General features: G+C 40.3%; 1 protein-coding gene across 5 annotated transcripts in view; it reads right to left on the bottom strand.

The window, feature by feature from the left end:
* nav1b (neuron navigator 1b) overlaps positions 1-22166 on the bottom strand; it is a 184187-nt gene that overhangs the window by 150465 nt on the left and 11556 nt on the right. For all 5 annotated transcript variants that reach the window (XM_034165569.1, XM_034165573.1, XM_034165551.1 and 2 more), the window contains exons 2-3: positions 19630-19732; positions 14411-14770 (exon numbers count right to left, since the gene is read on the bottom strand). In XM_034165569.1, the coding sequence (XP_034021460.1) occupies positions 14411-14770; positions 19630-19732 (463 nt within the window). The remainder of the gene's footprint in view (positions 1-14410; positions 14771-19629; positions 19733-22166) is intronic.

The raw sequence follows: 22166 nt of genomic DNA, 5'->3' as shown, positions 1-22166 counted from the left end.
ATCATCAACCATAACTGACTAGTCCTCCACATGACACTGACAGATTAGTTTGTACCCATAATTCATATTCCACATATGGAAAAACTATATAATGCAATTACTGAAAAAAGGTGGAGAAAATATAAAACCGCTCTTAAAATATGGCTTCCAGTAGAATGACATTAGTGAGTGTTGGTTAAAATTTGCTAATATGGTGTGAAGAGGGAAACCACAGGGAGCTGTTACAGCCCATGACATATTCAGATGTGGTAAGCCCAAATAAGATGTCTCAACGTTTGAGATCTGAAATAGTCATAGACTTACTGAAAATGTGGAACTGCGTCCAATCAGTCAGTAAAAACAAACAAACAAAAAGAACACAAACTTTTCACGTACCAGCAAATGGTGAGAAAAAAGTAAAATTACGAGGTCTGTCCATAAAGTATCGTACCTTTTTATTTTTTCAAAAACTATATGGATTTGATTCATATGTTTTTACGTCAGCCAAACTTGAACCTTCGTGCGCATGCGTGATGGTGGAATGATTTGGGCTTTTTTTCCATCAGAATTTTTTCAGAAACTGTTAGAGACAAGCAGCTGGAAACCATTCGAAAATTTATCTGGCTTTCGGTGAAAATTTTACAGGCTTCACAGAGAATAAGGAGTGTTACTACAGCTTTAAGGACGGCCCACAATGCCGCTCAGCGCGCCGCGCTCTGAGCTGCGATAATGAGGCAGAAAACGCCAGATCATTTCTAAGCTGATGGCTCTGTGGATACGAGACCGTCGTGTGCTCTTTCTCTGGTTATCACAAGAGCTGGACATCAGCCATTTTCCGGCAGATTTCACTTTTAACAAGAGATTTTGTCATGGAAAGCCGCGCGGAGGCTTCGCGCGTCACGACGGAGCCGCTGATGGAGCGAGACAAAGGAACACCTCCATTTCGGAGTGTTAAAGGACAAGTTGGGACATGCCTATCTCAGCTTTCAGTGCTTACCAGTCGAGAGAAATTGTGGAGAGCTGAGCATGTCCCAACTTGTCCTCTAACACTCCGAAACGGAGGTGTTCCTTTGTCTCACTTGATCAGCGAATCGGTCGTGACACGTGAAGCCTCTGCGCGGCTTTCCATGACAAAATCTCTTGTTAAAAGTGAAATCTGTCGGAAAATGGCTGATGTCCAGCTCTTGTGATAACCAGAGAAATTGCACACGATGGTCCCGGCTCCACACAGCCATTCGTTTAGAAATGATGTAGTGTTTTCTGCCTCTCGATGGCGGCTCGGAGCGCAGCACGCCATGCGCCATTGTGGGCCGTCCTTAAAGCTGTAGTAACACTCATTCTCTGTGAAGCCTGTAAAATTTTCACCGAAAGCCAGATAAATTTTTCGAATGGTTTCCAGCTGCCTGTCTCTAACAGTTTCTGAAAAAATTCTGATGGAAAAAAAGCCCAAATCATTCCGCCATTTCCTGACAATGAAAATCCACCAAGGGGGCGGGACCACTCCTCCCACAAGGCGTGCTCACAGGCGAATGACACAACCGACAGGCGTGGAAAAACTCATGCATGCGCACGAAGGTTCAAGCTTGGCTGATGTAAAAACATATGAATCAAATCCATATAGTTTTTGAAAAAAATAAAAAGGTCCGTTACTTTATGGACAGACCTCGTATGTATAAAATAACATGTAATTACTAATTGTAATTTAAAGTAAATAATTGCAATTGCTGTCCATTTGCCAACCAAAAGAGGATTTAATTTAGCTTATAATGCACCAAATCACAGTAAAAGCCGTCTCAAGGCGCCTTACATAAAACAAGTCAACATAAAATTGAATAAATAATTAAAAATGAATAAAAAAAATTCAAATACATAAATAAAAACAGAAGTAAAAGAATCTAAAAACTATCCATAAGAAAGAGAATAAAAATAGGTTTTGAGTCTTGACTTAAAAATGTCCACGGACTCAGACTGCCTCACGGTCGCAGGAAGACTGTTCCACAGGGTGGGTGCACGATGCAAAAAGGCTCTTTGAACTGCTGAGTTCCACCAGATCAGCCAGATAAGATGGCACCAGTCCATGAACAACCTTATAAGTCAATAACAAAACCTTAAAATCTGCTCTCTCAGAGACAGGGAGCCAGTGCAAAGATGCCAAAATGGGATGGGTGAAGGATGCGAGATCAGTACTTCTGTTTGTTTAAATCTGTGTTATAGCTTAAATATTGGATGCATTTTCAATTAAATTCAAGTTTTTAATGTAGCACCAAATAAAAGCCAAGCAGCAACTTGGAGACAGCAATCTGGCTCCAAAAGAAAGTCAATCTCCATAGAAACCCATGTTTGTAAAATCTCCATCTTTACAACAGAAAAAAACAAGTTTCCATCTCTATAACTAGCTTCCCTGATCATGACAACTTTTGTAGGGTGAATTTTTAGGTAACTCACTAGTTTAGGTTGTTTTAAGCCCTGTGCATATTTAGGAGAGTAGTCAATCTGACTGAGTGCTTGCGTCCACCTGTTGAAAGGCTCACGGAACTACTGGAACACTGCACTCAATTGCTTGGTAGAAGCAATGAAATGCTAAAAGAGGTCTATTTTCCCCAGGAGCCACAAGCTACCCGAGGCCATCATATACGGCCATCGGCTATTGTGAAGACTTTGCGTCTGTCCGTCTGTCTGTGCTCAGCATAATTCCAGTCCTATTACTGACAGAATCTTAAATGATAAATAAAAGGTAAATGCACTGCATTTATATTGCGCTTTTCAATCTGCATCAGATGCTCAAAGCGCTTTACACATCAATGCCTCACATTCACCCTGATGTCAGGCTGCTGCCACACAAGGTGCCCACTACACACCAGGAGCAACTAGCGGATTAAGGACCTTGCCCAAGGGCCCTTAGTGATTTTCCGGTCAGGCTGGGATTTGAACCCAACACTTTAACCACTAGACCATCACCTACCCTAAGATTAGGGAACATTCTTGGAACACAGATCTTGACCTATTTTAAGAGGGTAAAAAGACACATTCTGTTTCACTGTGTTCTTTTTTTTTTGTTTGTTTGTTTTTTTTGAGTGGCAGGGGTGACAGCCAATCAGAGTAGAGCAGGACTGTTGACGTCAATGTCAGGTCTCTGTAAAACCACCATTTATGTGTTTATACAACATGTTTATCATATTCTGTAAACGTTAGTTCAGAAATAAACACTTCTAAAACTGAAAAAGCTGTTTTTGTAACCTAATAACACCTCTGGAGTCATTTACAAGACATTTCATCCTTGTTCTCGGCCGAGACGGTCGCATTTTTCTCTTCTCCCTCTCTCCTTATCTTTCCTGCTTCTGTGGCGTGTTGTCTGTGAGGCTGTCAGCTTTGCTCTTCTGGAAACAACAAAAATGGATCTGTTAAAGTGGTCTCTGAATGCAATTGACACTATTTTTTCTACAAGACATTCGGGAGCGGAAGACCCAACCTGTCCTGCTGGGACATGTGATGGGTTACGTGATGGACAGTTGGAGGCAGGTCATGTGCCTTTACACGCTGTCTGTGGAGGACGTCAAAGATGTGTATGTACACTCAACAAAAATATAAACGCAACACTTTTGGTTTTGCTCCCATTTTGTATGAGATGAACTCAAAGATCTAAAACTTTTTCAGTGATCCTACCAGAGATAGTTCCCAATGCGCGGTTAACACCCACTGACTGAGCTGACACTGCCCTTCCAATCGAATCAATCATGTGGGGCAGCCTGGACAGGCCAATTATTGCCGCTTCCACTTTCTTAATTTTCTGGTAAACCAGCGCTATGCCCGCTCCACACAGCAGGAACCTGGTCACCACCATGCCAAATACACTCAACAAAAATATAAACACAACACTTTTGGTTTTGCTCCCATTTTGTATGAGATGAACTCAAAGATCTAAAACTTTTTCCACATACACAATATCACCATTTCCCTCAAATATTGTTCACAAACCAGTCTAAATCTGTGATAGTGAGCACTTTTCCTTTGCTGAGATAATGCATCCCACTTCACAGGTGTGCCGTATCAAGATGCTGATTAGACACCATGATTAGTGCACAGGTGTGACTTAGACTGCCCACAATAAAAGGCCACTCTGAAAGGTGCAGTTTTATCACACAGCACAATGCCACAGATGTCGCAAGATTTGAGGGAGCGTGCAATTGGCATGCTGACAGCAGGAATGTCAACCAGAGCTGTTGCTCGTGTATTGAATATTCATTTCTCTACCATAAGCCGTCTCCAAAGGCATTTCAGAGAATTTGGCAGTACATCCAACCAGCCTCACAACTGCAGACCACGTGTAACCACACCAGCCCAGGACCTCCACATCCAGCATGTTCACCTCCAAGATCGTCTGAGACCAGCCACTCGGACAGCTGCTGAAACAATCGATTTGCATAACCAAGGAATTTCTGCACAAACTGTCAGAAACTGTCTCAGGGAAGCTCATCTGCATGCTCGTCGTCCTCATCGGGGTCTCGACCTGACTCCAGTTCGTCATCGTAACCGACTTGAGTGGGCAAATGCTCACATTCGCTGGCGTTTGGCACGTTGGAGAGGTGTTCTCTTCATGGATGAATCCCGGTTCACACTGTCCAGGGCAGATGGCAGACAGCGTATGTGGCGTCGTGTGGGTGAGCGGTTTTCTGATGTCAATGTTGTGGATCGAGTGGCCCATGGTGGCGGTGGGGTTATGGTATGGGCAGGCGTCTGTTATGGACGAAGAACACAGGTGCATTTTATTGATGGCATTTTGAATGCACAGAGATACTGTGACAAGATCCTGAGGCCCATTGTTGTGCCATCCATCCAAGAACATCACCTCATGTTGCAGCAGGATAATGCACGGCCCCATGTTGCAAGGATCTGTACACAATTCTTGGAAGCTGAAAATGTCCCAGTTCTTGCATGGCCGGCATACTCACCGGACATGTCACCCATTGAGCATGTTTGGGATGCTCTGGACCGGTGTATACGACAGCGTGTACCAGTTCCTGCCAATATCCAGCAACTTCGCACAGCCATTGAAGAGGAGTGGACCAACATTCCACAGGCCACAACTGACAACCTGATCAACTCTATGCGAAGGAGATGTGTTGCACTGCATGAGGCAAATGGTGGTCACACCAGATACTGACTGGTATCCCCCCCCAATAAAACAAAACTGCACCTTTCAGAGTGGCCTTTTATTGTGGGCAGTCTAAGGCACACCTGTGCACTAATCACAGTGTCTAATCAGCATCTTGATATGGCACACCTGTGAGGTGGGATGGATTATCTCAGCAAAGGAGAAGTGCTCACTATCACAGATTTAGACTGGTTTGTGAACAATATTTGAGGGAAATGGTGATATTGTGTATGTGGAAAAAGTTTTAGATCTTTGAGTTCATCTCATACAAAATGGGAGCAAAACCAAAAGTGTTGTGTTTATATTTTTGTTGAGTGTATATATATATATATATATATATACACACACACAGTGGTGGGCACACTTCTGATAATCTGATAACAGATAATTATCGAAGATAATGTTTTCAGTATCGGATTATCTTTTTAGATAACTTTAAAAACCATTATCGGACCAATTATCTTCCAGTGAATTTTTGTCCGCTAACTTTTAAACCAATAAACAAAATTGAACAGCGACAAGCATTTTTAAAATTAGTTCAGCACTCACCTTTTAAAAGTTTTGAAACAGACGCATAGTTATAACCTTTGCAAACATTAGAGAACTGCTTATATGAAAAGCATCTCAATCCTTTGCAAACAAAGAAAAAACAGCCCCAAAAGGAAAAAGAAAAAAAAACATTTCTTTTAACACCATACCGATATGCTGGCAATATGACCTAAGTCACCCAGAGGCATACATTTTTAACTTATGGTTCAAATTTTAACCAAACTAATTTTGGACAAGTTATTTAAAATTACTGTCATGTCTGAAGTTTCATAAAGTAAAAATATCAGATATATGTTTTAGTTTTAAAGTAATGTGCTAATTTTTAAGGTTTTGTGAGCACATACTCTGCCCCGCAGTGCATTTTGGGTAGGATGATGTAATCTCAGTACGTCACGACAGGACAAATGCATTTCAGACACTCTGTTCAGGCTCCACGGACAACAGCATTAAACTCTAGTGCCTAAAACTCTCTTGAATATATTCTCTGCGTTTATAGACATTGATTTTTTTAATTGCGTTTGTTAAATTCCACGCATTTTAAATGTGAGCAGACAGGGATTATCTAGAATTTGTTTTGAAAGCCTCTACTGCCATCTAGCATCTACTGCCCAGTAGTGTTCATGGCAGTGTCTGGGAACCAGTAGATGGCAGTGTTCTATTTATTTTGACCCCGGTTATGTCAGATGATTGTCAAATCAACTTTTTTGTTTTGCAAATGGCTTTTTTTTTTTACAAATGAAGTTTAAAAACAAAACAACTGCAAAATAATAATAATAATAATAATAATAATAATAATAATAATAATAATAACATTATTACAAGACAGCTCTGCAGTGTTTGCACAGGCACAGTGCGAATGGTTGGATGCTGCTTGTAGCTTTCAACAGCAGGATAACCTCACGACAGCCGACCACAATAATATATCAAACAGGTTTGATTCTCATTCGACCATACGATCGGCGATCAGGAGGTGGTCGTCAGATGTTGACCGCAGCTTGATACTCCATGAACACTACACGATGCAGGACGCACGATTAACCTGAAACTTGGTCCAAAAAATTCCTGCATGAAAAATCATCTCGCACACTGTAAAGCTCGTTTTACAACATCAAATGAATGTTGTAAAGAGAGAATGTGGAGAGAATGTGCACACACTTCCAGGGCTCCGTAAAAATGCCTGTTTTTACAAATAAAAAAATGGAATATTTTACAAAAGCACATTTAAACACCAACACATGACAGACGTCACATTAATGTGTTGGTTTACATAATGAATGACTGAACCAATCAGTGTTTAGCAGAGGCACGTTTATCCAGAATCCTTTGCGATCTGTCTCTTTGTTACAAAACATCAGAATTAGTGCATTATTCAAGATTAAAAGATATATGTTATATTTTAACTTTGTACAAATGACAGAATTGACATTAATGGAGTTAATCTATTGGTATTAATGTTATTTATAAATCAACACCATACCTCAATATGACTTTATTTTTCAAGACCTCCGCATGACCGGAGCTTTGTCGTTGATAAAAAGCTGGCTTTATGGCTGCTCTCAGGGTGCCTCTGTGTTGGGAGGGTTGTAATAAACAAGAGCTTCCAGCAGGGACCAAATGTTGTAAGAAAAAAGTGTGGTGTCATTCTTTTGCTCTCAGGGTGTCTCTGAGCTCGGAGCACTGTAACAAACAAGAGCTTCCAGCAGTGTTGAAAGAAAAAAGTGTGGTTTTATTGTTTGGGTCTGTTGTTATTTTTAATATTATTAGAAGCTATTAAATTTGTTTTACTTGTAGTTGTAAATGTGCCAAAGATAGTATTGGAATTTATCTGTTAACGGTTATCTGTAACTTCCGATACATTTTTGGTTGGTTTATTGTTTTATCTTTATCGAAGATAACTTTTCAGTTATCTGATTATCTGTTATTGAAGTTACTTTTTTGGTTATCTGTGCCCACCACTGTATATATATATATATATATATATATATATATATATATATATATATATATATATATATTTTTTTTTTTTTTTTTTTTTTTTGCCAGCTTGCACTCGGCCGAGACGGACGCACTTTTCTCTTCTCCCTCCCTCCTTATCTTTCCTGCTTCTGTGGCGTGTTGTCTGTGAGGCTGCAGCTTTGCTCTTCTGGAAAATGACAAAAATGGATCTGTTAAAGTGGTCTCTGAATGCAATTGACACTATTTTTTCTACAAGACATTTGGGGGCAGAGGACCCGACCTGTCCTGCAGGGGACGCATGTGATGGGTTACGTGATGGACTCGTGGAGGAGATGGCAGGTCATGTGCCTTTACATGCTTTCTGTGGAGGACGTCGAAGATGTGTATATATTCGGCTTGGTGCTGTGTGGAGTGGGCATGGTGCTGGTTTACCGGAAAATCAAGAAAGTGGAAGCAGCTTTGATTGGGCCTTCCAGGCTGCCCTACATGATTGATTCAATTGGGAAGGCAGTGGCTGCGCAGTCGGCGGGTGTTAACCGCATGCTGGAAAACATCTCGGGTAGGATTACAGCTCTGGAAACCTGCTTTGACCATCTGTGAAGACCACATTCTACATTCAGATGCATTGACAGCCACTCTGTTCTCAGAACTGTGGAATCTTTCAGGCGTCTGCTAATCTGGTTATTCATTTGGCCTCCCCAACACAGCTGCACTTCAAGGTCGCTGTGATAAAAACCCTCCTCAAGAAGATCAACACTTAAGCCTCGCTCCACTCGCTCCACTCTTGTGCTGCCCTCACAGAGAAAGAAGCATGACCAAAACACTTCTCCTCTGGTGTTACGAACAGCAGCAGACCTTACATTCACAAACTGTTCCAGAGGTGGAGAGGACAGACCATTTATAACTTTAAACAAGAGACATAAATTTACATATTTAATCATATTTTGCCAGTTTAAAAGTTTATATTTTTCTAAAATAGCACAGTGGTGGTAGCACTGAGGCTTCCTATCCAATACTTTGAAAGTTTGTTTATAAAGGGTCTCTAGTGGCTTGAGCGATGTTGCATTTGCATTGGACCATGTAGTCAGGCAGTATTTAATATGTGATAAAATCACTGCATGCATAAAAACTTTAGCTGCCTGTACAGACAGTTGAGGCCATATATATATATATATATATATATATATATATATATATATATATATATATATATATATATATATATATATATATATATATATCCAATCCACTTTATTTATATAGCACATTTAACAACAAAAATGTTCCAAAGTGCTGCACATACAGTAGAATCACGATGGATAAAACGCCAATAGTCAAGAAATAAATTAAAAATAAGAAAATTAACAATAACAAATAACTAAAATGTGCAAGATAAATAAATAAATAAATACATACAGCATACAAAAGATAAAACCAATAAAATCTACCAAAATAAAAACAAAACCAATAAATATATTTATTGGTTGTTTTATATATATACGAGACCTGTCCGCACGTCTTTCATTAAAAAAATCTCCTTTAACAGTGGAATATCCGGATAAAATGCTGAAACCGACTTCTTCTGAAACTTCTCTGTTCTCTCACGACGTCCTGGATCAATAGAGCCTGAAATGTGGAGGTTTTCAGCTTGAAACAGGCTGACGATGGCGCCTGGGAACGCTGCGCAACGTCTCGCACCGTGAAAAGTCCTTAAAGCGACAGTATCACCTCAAAATCTCTCATCAGCCATTAAAATTTTCACTGAAAACCAGCTTAATTTTTCGAACCGTGTCCACTTCGATGTGTCTCACAGGTTTAGAAAAAATTTTGATCAAACAAAGCGCCAGTCTCTCAGCAACTTCTCAGACAAAGGAATTCCGACGAGGGGCTGGACGACTCCTCCCACAAGGAGTGCTCACAGGCGAATGATGTCACCGACAGGCGTGGAAAAACTCACGCATGCGCACGAGGGTTCAAGCATGTCTGACGTAAAAACATATGAATGAAATCCATATAGTTTTTGAAAAAAATAAAAAGGACCGTTACTTTATTGACAGCCCTCGTATATATATATATATATATATATATATATATATATATATATATATTAAACAACTGCAAATTATAAAGAAGACAATACGGCCATTGGTATCTTAGCATTGGGTTATAGCTTTGAATTTCTGGGTGACTGAGCTTGAAAAATTTAATGACATTATTGGCCCTTAGGAGAACGGGAGGCTGCATGTGGCATCAGATTATTGATGTAAACACAGTAGTGATTACTGTCAGCATGTCCACATTCAGACAATACTGTCTGAGGTCATCAATGTCTGTTACAGCCCTGTGTACTGCAGCCACATTCTGCTCCACAGTCGTAGTGCTTATGATCAAAATGTTTGAAACGACACTGGATTCTTCCATGCGGACAAACAATTCCTTCTGATAGATTCAGAGGTTATAAAAGGTTAATGTCACATAAAAACATGAGACTGGAGCTTGAGCAAAAGGGAACGCAAATTGCTCTCGTCCTTTCAGTCGAGTTCCTGCAGGTTTCCATGGATACGCAGGAGGAGGATCTATTTTCAAGAATTGCATGTCAGATAATGGTTCTCATAGAGATGAAGTGTGAGCGTGTGAAAGGCTGTACAGTGAAAATGAAAATGCACTCATGAAATCTGCAAAGTGATAAACTACATATTCGACCCAAACTAGAACATGTCCCAGTTCCACGGCTTGGCAAAGACAACTCACTTGTTATTGCACAAATATCCTTTTTTGCAATATTTATCAGGCAGGATTAACTCAGGATTAAGGTAAAGCAGAAAAACACAGCTCCAGGATCCCCAGATTTAATACAATCAAGGATTATTTTTCAATTGATAACACTGAAGACACACACCAGGAAAGTACACAACAAGTACGCAAATATATTCGAAGTGTAGGAACGGATTCTGCACCAGGAGTTCGGGCTGAAAATAGCTTCCAGTATTTCCACATTATGTTTGTTTTATTCAGCTTATAATGTCCTATTGTTGCTCTGCTGGCAAAGGAAAGAAAAGAAAGCTGTAGCATTGATGCAGATGTGGCTCGAATCATCGTGGTGTGTGTGGTAATAACAGGAGCATGGATTTTACCCATCAGAGTGTGCAGAGGGTTTCTCAAGGTCACCCTGACAGCATGAGGGACAAACAATGAGCATGAAAAGCTTTGTTAAATCTGGCTGCATGAAATGCTTTTTTCAGTGTCTGTGGTGTACTATAGAGAAATGGGTATCCACACTGAGGTCAGGTCTAGAACCACGCAGTGGTTCCACCACATCCAACACAGTAGGGAACCACCTTGGGTCCTGGATGCTAACCATGCAGGCAGCATCTCCATCCTCCAAAATTAGCAATAACCATCCATGTATTACAACCAGGTAAAACGTGTGCATGCCTTTGGTCTTCTCCTGTTGTAGGAGTCTTCAATACTAAGAAGCCTGCATGATGGATCATGTCCAGAGAAACATGCAATGTGACCAAAATGTTACAGCTGGCGTTCCCTTACATTGCAAGCAGTACTCATAATATGAGTCTCCCAAAGTGATCATTTGTTTTGACGCAAAGTAATTCCAGCTGTAACTAATCCTTCAAAAAGACCTAGTACTAAAGACAGCCAGTCATTACATTTGGTCACTGGTTAGAATCCGAGTCTCACAACCACACAGGAAGTCAGGAAACACTGTGACCCTAAAGACAACTTCCATTCAACAGCAAAGGTATTGGCATCTGTCCAGCAACCTCATGGGTCCATAATCTCCTTTCAGGATGGTAGTTACAGTATAATGACAACAAAATATTCGCTCACCATTAAAGATTTGCACTGGTTGTAATTCCTTCACCATAGGTGCCCAAGCTTCTCTCATTCTCACAGGCCCAGGACCTAGAGACATGACCATCACTGCTGAAATAAGTGAATTTCTTTAAAACATTGACACGTTCACTGCATACAAATAGTCAATTCTTGATTCAGGACAGGCTGAAACCCAGGCACTCCAACTCTCCACTCAGCTTCTGAAGTGCATTCTGCAAACATCACAAAGTCAAGGTCACTTCACTGTTTCCTCACCAACAAAGGCACACACGCTGGTTTCCATAACCCCACCCAGCGCTCTATCTATGCAAGCACTGAACAGTGAGGGATCCAGAACACATCCCTGAGGAACACCAGTTTTCACTGACAAAAAAAGTCAGCAATTCTAAACCCTGCACAAGCAATCACATTACTTGCCTCTGATGTCCAGCAATGTGTTGCAGATCCTGTAAATTTTCAGGATGTCCCAGAGAGCAGCTTAGTCAATCCAGTCAAACACTTTGCAGAATTAACACAGACTCCAATGAACTACTGCTGAAATTTGCACTTGCAAATAACTACACTTACCTCTCAAATTAATTTTAACGTTGTAGTTATAACGAAACAAATGACCAAATACAAGACAGATTTAAATGGATTTTCAGTGTATAGATGCTACTACCCACAGGAATGATCCTTGTTTAATTCAAACCTCATCAGAAGTTTGCTACTGTTTGATCCATTTCACATCCACAAAATGAGCTAATCAGTTTTTTTTTTTTTTTATCGTTGTTCTCCTGGAGGTCATCTCCAAATTCTATACAGCACTCCACTGTCATTGGCCTAGTTGCACTGCACACTTTTTCTTCCTTGCTCTAATTTCTTCTCATCTAATTTTGCTCTCATCCTTCTTTGCCTTAATGCACCATGTAGTAAGAATGTGACCTGGCTCGCAGGGCCGACTAAATCCCGCTGCATGTGCAGCAGCGATAAAGCTGCTAAATCACACGAGAGAACTGTCCTGGATTCTTTCACTGCTTGACTCTTGTCAACTTTCAACTTGGGAGACGGAGATAGATAAAGAAGCATAAAGGAAGCCAGAGGAGAGCAGCAAGGGGGAAGGAAAAAAAGGAGAGAAAGAACATAAGAAGAAAAAGTTGGATGTGTCACTCAAACCATCTGGAAAATGTTGCACGCATTATCTAAAGATCTGAAATATTTGTTGCTACTTTATCTGCTTGCAGATGTTGTGCAAGAGTTAAAATTCATGCAGCGTATACCAAAGGTGAGTTCATTGTGTAAGTAAGTGTGGAAAAACGCCTGATGATTCAAAGCAGAAATCTCTGGTGAGAAAGTTCTGAAGCTGTTCTCCTACAAGTCAGCAAAAACGGCCTCCAGGGAGATCATCTCTGCAGAGAAAAGAAATCGGTATCTGCAGAGGCCGCCGATAAAAGCTCTTTGATCGTCCAAGTGCACAACTCAAAGGAGAAGTCTGTGATGTTTGCAGGGAGATATTGGTGGAGTTTCCTTGTAAGCTTTTGTTTAACTTAATGCATGCGTTCTATAAAATCATTCATGCACAGTCCAGGCAGAGATTGTTGGCTGATCTGCATCGGTTGCTTTGTTTGTGTTTTACAGCGACCGACTGCAATAACAGTGTCTTTCATCTGCTTAGTGGTATTATAAATTTCTCCATATTTGCAGCTGTGTGCAAGGTCAGCTGAGTACCGATAAGCTTCAGGAAGATAAACTTCGAAGCACTATATGTCATATCTTTACTCTCAATATCAGTTCCAGGTGCTACAAGGCCAAACATCCCTTGACAATCTCAAACCTCTTCCTGAAGTAATGTTTACTTAATTCTGGGGAATTAAGTAAAAGATCTGTCAAAGGCATTTCCATCATATATAAGAAAGATCAAGAAGAAGCAGTTAAGCCCTAGGGATGGGGACAAGGGTTGAGTGTGAGTCAAGACCAAGTCAAGCCCGAGTCTTAGGAGGAGGGGAGACCGAGTCCAGACAGAGATCTAAAAAACACCAGTCTGAACTTACACAACTTCCATTCTGCACTGCGCTTCTTTTTGAAATTCCTGGGACAAATGAAGTTTTTGTGATTGACAAACCAGACTTAACAACAGCAGGCATTCAAGAGAGCATTGCACCATGGGATCTATCAAATATGGCACGAGCCAACACAATGTGAATTAATGTATTAATTTTATTATAATTTTAATTAATGGGTGCACTTATTCTAGTCTCATACCAAGTTAAATTTTAACATAACCGCCTTCAATTCTGAGATGAGAAAGAGTAGGTGAAAAGGTGGCCTCGAAACCAAGACCAAACTTGAGTTATTAATAAGGCCTGTATAATCCCAGAGGCCCATTGGTGCTGGTGCCCATCTTGAGATCCCACAGTGTGACGCAAATGAGAGTTTACAACTCCCCCTGGACAGATCACCAGTCCATCGAAGGTCACTGCCCCAGATATTGGTTCAAATTTACCGCTGACTGGACTGGGCCAATGCAGATGAAGTGTCTTGTCCAACTAACAAAGATCAAACGAGATCAAAAGGACTCAGAGAGCCCAAAAAAACACCAAAGTATCAAGCATGTGGAGAAAATCTTTCATGAGCTTTTAAACGGTTTACTTCAGAAGAATTTTTGAAGTATTTTCCAGAAAAATTAGTCATTATCGTTTACATTAGTACAGGCTGGAAATTTCACCTTGACCTCTGACCTTGAAGTTGACCAACTTGAACTAAAGTCCAGTAACGTCTTTCGATTCAATGGCCCAGTTGACCAAAATTGGATTTGGTGTTCTAAACGTACTTTGCTAATATACAGTACATATAAGGTATCATGCAGTCATTTGCTCAGGGGTTTATTAAGTTGTTATGGAAACCAAACGTTGAAGCACAATGCTCATCTTCAGACGCTCTTACCCATTAGCGAGGTTGTCATCGTCATCATCTGGCAGACTCTTTCCAAGAAGGTCGCTGTCGCTCAGGTAGCCAGACTTAAGGTTGGTGTCGTCGACGTCCAAATTTTCGATGAGGTCAATACGAGACGTTCCGCTGAGGAAGCTGGAGCAGCGAGCTGGCATGGTGTAGGCTGTATACTGGGAGCTGGATTTACCCCCCTGGTATCCTCCACCAGTGGAGGACGGGGCGTCGCCCGCCTGAAGACGGGGGCTGGATTGGCCGTGGCGCCAGGAGAGTGGCGAGGACCGGTTGGACAGGCTGGATATGCTGCGAGCGTTGGTGTCGTCACTGTCATAGCCCACGTTAGTGCTGTCTAGGCAACTGGAGAAATGAAAGTGTGCGCCAGGCGTTTAGGTGACAGTCATTCAGAATGACGGACAACATCAGTAAAACTGTAATACTTCATAAAGCACATGAACAAACAGAAGTCTTTCAAAGAAAGAGCTGCAGTCATCCAAGATGCAACATTTGTGTTGTTCAGTCATCAGTCACATTCAACAGATAACAGGTTTAGTCAGGTCCATAAGTATTTTTACAGGGCCTTTTTATTTAATTCTGCGTATGTGCACTACCACATAGAAAGTAAAAATTAAACTATCAAGATGTCTTTGTAGGATCGACTTTTGTCTTTAACTGAAGGGTTTTAACACATATATCACATTCATTGTTTAAGAATCACCACTATTTGTTGACAAAATTCATCCATTTTCAGATCCCATAAGTAATTGCATAAAAGGAATTTGAAGAAAGTAGAAAAGCTTTGTTTCTGGACAAAAAGAAAAATCCCTAAAAAAGAAAAATAATCTTGAGAAGTATGTTTTACACTCAGAAAAATAATCTCATTTTAACACAATATATATATATGAAATCTTAGCGGAGGAACAAGATTGCCTTTTCTGATTTTAAGAGTGACCATTTGAAACAACTTCTCTATTTAAGAATTCATGAAATGACACAAATTTATATTTGAATTTATCTATTTTTATTCACTCATAAGATTTCATATTACCAGCAGAACCATTCACTGACCTACACAACTGACATACAGCAAAATGTGAATTGAACAACAGCTGCATGGAACTACAATCACCAAACTAGAACACTAAAAGGAAACATTTCTTAGGGCCCCTTCACACACAGTGCGAAGTTTGGTCAACGTCTGGTCGATTACGGCGAAAACAGTGCGAAACAGTTCAAAATTAGCGCACTATGAAACATTGCGCCGACGGGCAGGCACACATGAACCCGATGCAAAAGATAGTGCATGTGCAGTGTCTTTCGAGCAAGAACAGTGCGAGGTGCAGTACATGGTGCTGTTTATGTGGAATAAATAAAAAAATAAAGCCAGTCAGTACCTGTGGGACCACATTGTGCTGCTTATGTGGAATAATTAAAAAAAAGAGAACAACACACCACCCACTGGATGCAAACTCGCACCTTTGAAAAGCTCTGATTGCCAGTCAGCAACTTTACCACTGAGCCACAGAGCTGTTCTTTGACAGCTGCGGGAAGCTGCCTCATATCAGGAAGGACATGGAAGTATTACAAAAAAAAATTAAAATCACACACTATATAAAAACACAGCATTTATCAAGCGAGCAAAACAAATATGATCCCTTCTGTTCCTCTGTAGATGACCCATGTTCATGTATCCATCCACCAATGGTATGGCTTTTACATATACCATTGGTGGATGGATACATGAATATTTCCATGTTCATGAATATGTTCTGGACTTTCCATGTGTCATGAAGAAATGCAAACAGAATGGTACCCTAGTAGATAAGACCCTTCGGCTGCTCCCATGTTTTCATTCATGGTCACCATAGCAAATCTGAGGTTGATGTGGCACAAGTGTAACACCGGATGCCCTTCCTAACACAACTCTACACTTTAAATGCCCGCTGTGTCAGCAGTTACGCAGCTTCATGGTGGAGTGTTATAGAGAAGTACTTTCTGGAAAAGATGTGATATTTCATGTACAGTTTCCCAGAATCAAGACAGGAGGAGCAGGCCTTGATGCAATCTGTTGGATGAAAATCGTTCTGTGAAAAATAAATTAATAAAATCATGAAATGTGGAATTACTCATGATGTTGAATGTATTGCCATGGTTCTATGCAATGTAGATTCTATCTGGGTTTTTTATGAACCCTCCAGTATGTGGGTCAGGATTAGAAATGGCTCACACCATCTCTTCTGTCTATTATGTAAGAATAAAGACAACTAAATAAATATTGCAATGACTGCAACCATGGGAGTATTTTTATCCTGAAGCTGACTGGAGCCACACGCGAGCGAATGTGCACACTTGTTTTTGATGAAAATAGAATTACAATTTGTTTTAAAAGATATGAGCAGTTTTGTGAATTCTCAAATTGAAGACTGCGGCGTCGTTCTGCAGCCTCTTCTCCATGTGCAGATGAGGGGCCGCTGTCTCCCACAGTGGCTCCACATGTATTTCACAGAACAGTGGAATATTAATCCACGAATTGTCTGATTCCCTCTAAGACAGGCACAAAGTCTGCATCTCATAAGCTGGTATAAGGAAAAGCATCGAATTGGAGGTTATTCAGGTATCCACAGATGATTTTAGGACTAAAGACATATTGATTACCCATACTTCTTGTCAATCACATTCATATAATTATTATATGGCCTTGCCTTACAATATAAAGCGCCTTGGGGCAACTGTTTGTTGTGATTTGGCGCTATATAAATAAAATTGATTTGATTTTTGATTTTGATTTTTGACCCGAATGATGTTTCCCTTTGCCATTAAATAAATAAATGCCTTTAAGGGATTTCACTGTCATCCATAAAAATACTAAGTTCCCATTTTGACATAAAAAAAAGGATTATTTTTGTAGTTTAAAATGATTCAGTGTTTGTTGACTTGCTGGAATAGCGGGTTCCACGAAACAGATACAGGTCACATGGGATGACTATGTAATCACAGCACTTTAAAAAGCCTTTGTGATGGGGTTCTATATACTATTAGGTGAAAATTAACCATTTTGTTCAACATGAGTCTGTATGGTGAACTAATGAAAGAGATTCAAACCCAACCATACAAATAAAAACAAAACCGCCTGCACTATAAGTCCTTTCAAATGAAGGATTAGTCCAAGTTTAAAACACATTTCCACATGTTGGAATTCATGCAAACTCTGGTTTACTGTCAAGTGATTATGGTGACTGTGTTCCACCAGTGTGTTATGTTGTGGTTGTTGCAACAAATTATTGCACAGGCCTTTGCTAAACCTGGTAAACGGAGAAATTCCAGGAATGAAGTCATAACTATTAAAGAGAGATGGGCATTAAGGATGGAAGCCAGATGTGCACCAGGTGGAAACTCTCCTAGATGCCAAAGCACAACAGATTACATACAAACGATTTGGGTATCGATCCAGCTTATTCCTGAGAGTCTATTTCTGGACAAAACATACACGATATTAGTGTAAAAGTAACCACTGGTGAACAACAAACCACTGGGCAACCGCTCCCAGACAGAAGTAGACCAAAGGCCTGCTTTGAAATCTGAAGATCTTCTGCCCCCCCCCCCCCCCCCCCAGTCAAACTTTTAATCACAATTTTAATTAACACATGAGACTAAAGATGGAATTACTGCAGTACTTAGGGTCCCTTTATTCGTCATCTTAGAACATGGTGCCATTTTGGGGCGAAATGTGCTGAACTACTGAATGAACCTTTTATGTTTTCAACATTTTTCTTCTTCTTCTTCTTTATCATTTAACCACATATAGCAACACATCCAGGTACAGGTACTATCAAATTAAATATAAAAAAAATAGATAAGCTATCAAATTTACATAAATTTACAATTTATGATGATTTATTTAATTAATTTAAAGCCTGATTTGCACTTCTGCAGCTCTGTAACTCTGTGTCATGATGCCCACATGCGTGGCATCTTAAAGTTCTCCATCCCTGGATTATGCTTTAATCTGGATTAATTTGACCCTCAACAAGCTTTTCTTTCTACATTCATCACCTCCAGTTCAAAGGTAAACTGTACATTTTCCTCTTTTTTCACATTCTGTGTTGTAAATTTGCTGACTTTTCTGTCAAATGTATGTGATCCTGAAATGCAATCAGCGCAACAAAAACTATTAAAATATGAGAGGAAAGAGTGAAAGCAGAAAAGTGACAAATCACAGCCTTTTGCTGTGTCTGATTTAACAGGTGCACGTCAGGCTGCAGGTACGAGTCTGAGGACGGTGTGAAAAAAAAATAAACGGTTGAACTTTTAATCACGTAAATGACTCCGGTCCCACATGCAAGGGGTTTTTAATGGAAATACATTGCGATCGGACAGGACATTTTATCCTATGTAAGCGAAAAATCCGTTGTACTAAATCCGTTATGTACAGTCTTTATTACATGGAAAATAATACAGAAACATTGGGACTTTTTTGTCCGGTTTATACGATGATGGTTTAGGTGAGTTTTACTGTACATGAGACTGAACAATAACTTTACCTCTAAAAACTTTGATGTTGATGTCGACTTCCATCCCACATGCTGACTTTATTTTCCCAATTTTTTTCTTCTGTTCAGATCTGAAGGGAATCTGTACATCTTGAAGCCCTTGTTGTGTCTATTTATGCATCCAAATGCACAACAACAACTCCTGGTCCCAAGATGACACCAGGACTCACGTGACTGTTTTTTTTTTCAACTCCTCATGTCACTACCCTCCAGGCCCCCTGGTGGCTCATGAAGGTACTGCAAATGGCCGATGAAGGATCAGCAAAAATAAGTAAATAAAAGTGTCTTCATATAGATAGATAGATAGATAGATAGATAGATAGATAGATAGATAGATAGATAGATAGATAGATAGATAGATAGATAGATAGATAGATAGATAGACAGACAGACAGACAGACAGATAGATAGATAGATAGATAGATAGATAGATAGATAGATAGATAGATAGATAGATAGATAGATAGATAGATAGATAGATAGATAGATAGATAGATAGATAGATAGATAGATAGATAGATAGATAGATAGATAGATAGATAGATAGATAGATAGATAGATAGATAGATAGATAGATAGACACACACAGGCACGACCCACACTTTGGGAATCCTTGCATCCTTCCACTAGGGAATAAGATCAAATGTAGAGTAGAAGTCGTGAACTTACCTATGGCTCAGCTGTGATCCCCGCAGACTCGACATTGTATCTTCCAAATTCTGGCGGAGGTCGAGCACATTCTGCACAGTGCGCTTCCTCTGAGACTCAGGGTCTATGGGACAGTCATGCATAGGAAAACATTTAGTCACCCCAAAACAGACACAGCGCCTTTGTGTGCGGTGGTGTCCATGTGATTGCATTCCAAGGGAGGATGTGCATGAATGTGCAAATGTTTGCAGCCATTGTTCTTTCATCGTCAGTAGCTGGAGGTGCATTCCTAGTAAGGACATATCCAGCACAACAAGCTGACCATTTTCACTGCATGGGCATCATCACTATGGTAACCATGTTCAGCCGCCACCCCTCCAGACTGATGTGGTCCAGCTTGGCTATAAAACACTGAACAGCTGTGCATCAGCGGGACACATTTTACTGTTTAGTCTGTTATATCGGACTCATTTAGTCGTTGTACTTATTAAAAATATGCAGTTGCGATGATCTCACCACAGGACGATTATTTGCACCACGCGGTCAGTGAGTCATGAGCATGTCAAATCAATATTACAGCACCATTAGGAACATTGTTGTGTTAGCCGTTACGCAACAGAGAAACATCCATGTGGCAAAAACACAAGTAGAGGGGCTTTACGTGTCACTGTGAGGGCAAAACCCCTCAGGCAGCAAGAAATGAATGTTAACAGCATTACGTGGAAGAGCAGCAGGAGGGGCTTGGATGTGAGGGGAAACAAGTAACATGATGTGCTCTGCTCATGAGAGCGCACCGAACATTTGCAGTACAGCATGCACAGGGCGTTAACGCTATCACACAAACACGTGTGCTACTATGACTTTCATGCAAGGCAGAATGAATTCATTATATCTCTATGGTGTTGTTGTATAATGAACAATTAAATGCAAAAAAGGGGGTTAACGGTTACCTGATAAAAATTTTTGTCACAGCTTCAGTGGATCTTAGTCCAGCATCGGACTGTTTACTGTCTACTATGGATCAGTCATACCATGGATCAGTCATACCATTTACCATTGTGTTCCATTCACCGTGCAATTCTGGTTCTATTTAGTGTGCCGTTATGGTGCTATACGTTTTGTGCTATTGCACACTGAAACCACCGTGCTCACTGACGCAGCGACGGCGCTTAGTTTAAAAACAAACATGGCAGCGTTTGTTTTAATTAAGGTGCTCATTCTTGTAACACACACAAAAAAGAATTCAAGTACGCCGTAAGCCACCTGGATCCATTTGTAGTATTCACTGGGATGGCTCTACCTGAAGCACAAACATTGTCGGATTAAGAGCTCTACAATTTCCTGCTGCATTTTTTTGTCGCTGGACTGAGGAAAGCAGGTGGCAGTCTGTACACAAAGAAGTCAATGTACGGCATGGGGGATTGACTACATTTTCTGGATTGTTAGGCGTTATACAAAACAAATAATGAATTTTTTTTTAATTCGTGCAATGGAAAGAATATTTCATTTGGTGAAAGATGAATTGTTCATTCAACTTGGCGGCACCTCACTGAATGGAACTTTCCATCTTTCACCTCATTAAATATTCTTTCCATTGCATGAATGAAAAACATTTGTTATTTGTATAATTTGTATTTATTCTACTTAGATTTAGAGAGGTGTATCTTCTCTGATGGATGGATGGATAGCTTTATTATCATTGTCATTACAACAACGAGAGAGCCACACTCACATTACCACAGACAAACAGCAATCAATCCACAATTATTACTTGTTTACTGTAATAATGGCACACATCAGAATTAAGACAACACATATACATTCGACATTGTTTATGTGCACTAAACTTGAAACAGTCCATTTTCCAAATTGAGGCAATGTGAGTGTGTGGTAGCCGCTGCAACTGGAGTCGCGCCGCCTGCCAGTTTGGGAAGGACGGGGACCTGCCGCAGTGGGGGCAGGAAGGGAGGTGAAAGGGAAAAACTGGAGCATGCTTCAGTCCATGTGTAAGTCTGTCAGTTTATTGTCTTTGTGGGTTGAGATAAGAATGGAGCTAAATAATGTCACCAAGGCCTGAATAAATTCCTCTGGAGGTAAACAGTGGGCAATTTGTCCTTGAGGCTAGATAAGCCTGGAGTGTTGTAGCTGAGCAGTGAAAAACACTTTTAACAGTTCCACTTGAACAGCCAAATCCCAATTTTGAATTTAGAATATTCCCAATTATGAATTAAGAATATTCACCATTCACAGTTGGAAGGCAGTGGGTCCCAGCAGTTCACTTCGGTTGGTAGACAACTCGGCTGATCCAATACTGACTTCAGCGAGCACCAATGAGTTTAGCAGTGTGTGTATGGAAACACACATATGCTTTCTTCAACTCAGGGAAAAATCACAACAAAAACTTGTTCAATTTTTCATCTGTCAGTGCTTCAAGAGCTGCTAAAGATGTTCCCATGAACACCCTGGATTTAGTTTCCTCAAATCATGGAATTATCTTTACAAGAAGCTAATGGAGCTGTGTAATAGTGCAAAACCGATAGGAGGAAAATGCACAGCGC

The sequence above is a fragment of the Thalassophryne amazonica genome, chromosome 3, assembly GCF_902500255.1.
Source record: "Thalassophryne amazonica chromosome 3, fThaAma1.1, whole genome shotgun sequence".
In the NCBI taxonomy this organism is placed as follows: Eukaryota; Metazoa; Chordata; class Actinopteri; order Batrachoidiformes; family Batrachoididae; genus Thalassophryne; species Thalassophryne amazonica.
Note: the sequence above shows the minus strand (reverse complement) of the source record. Positions and strands in the feature narration are given on the sequence as shown.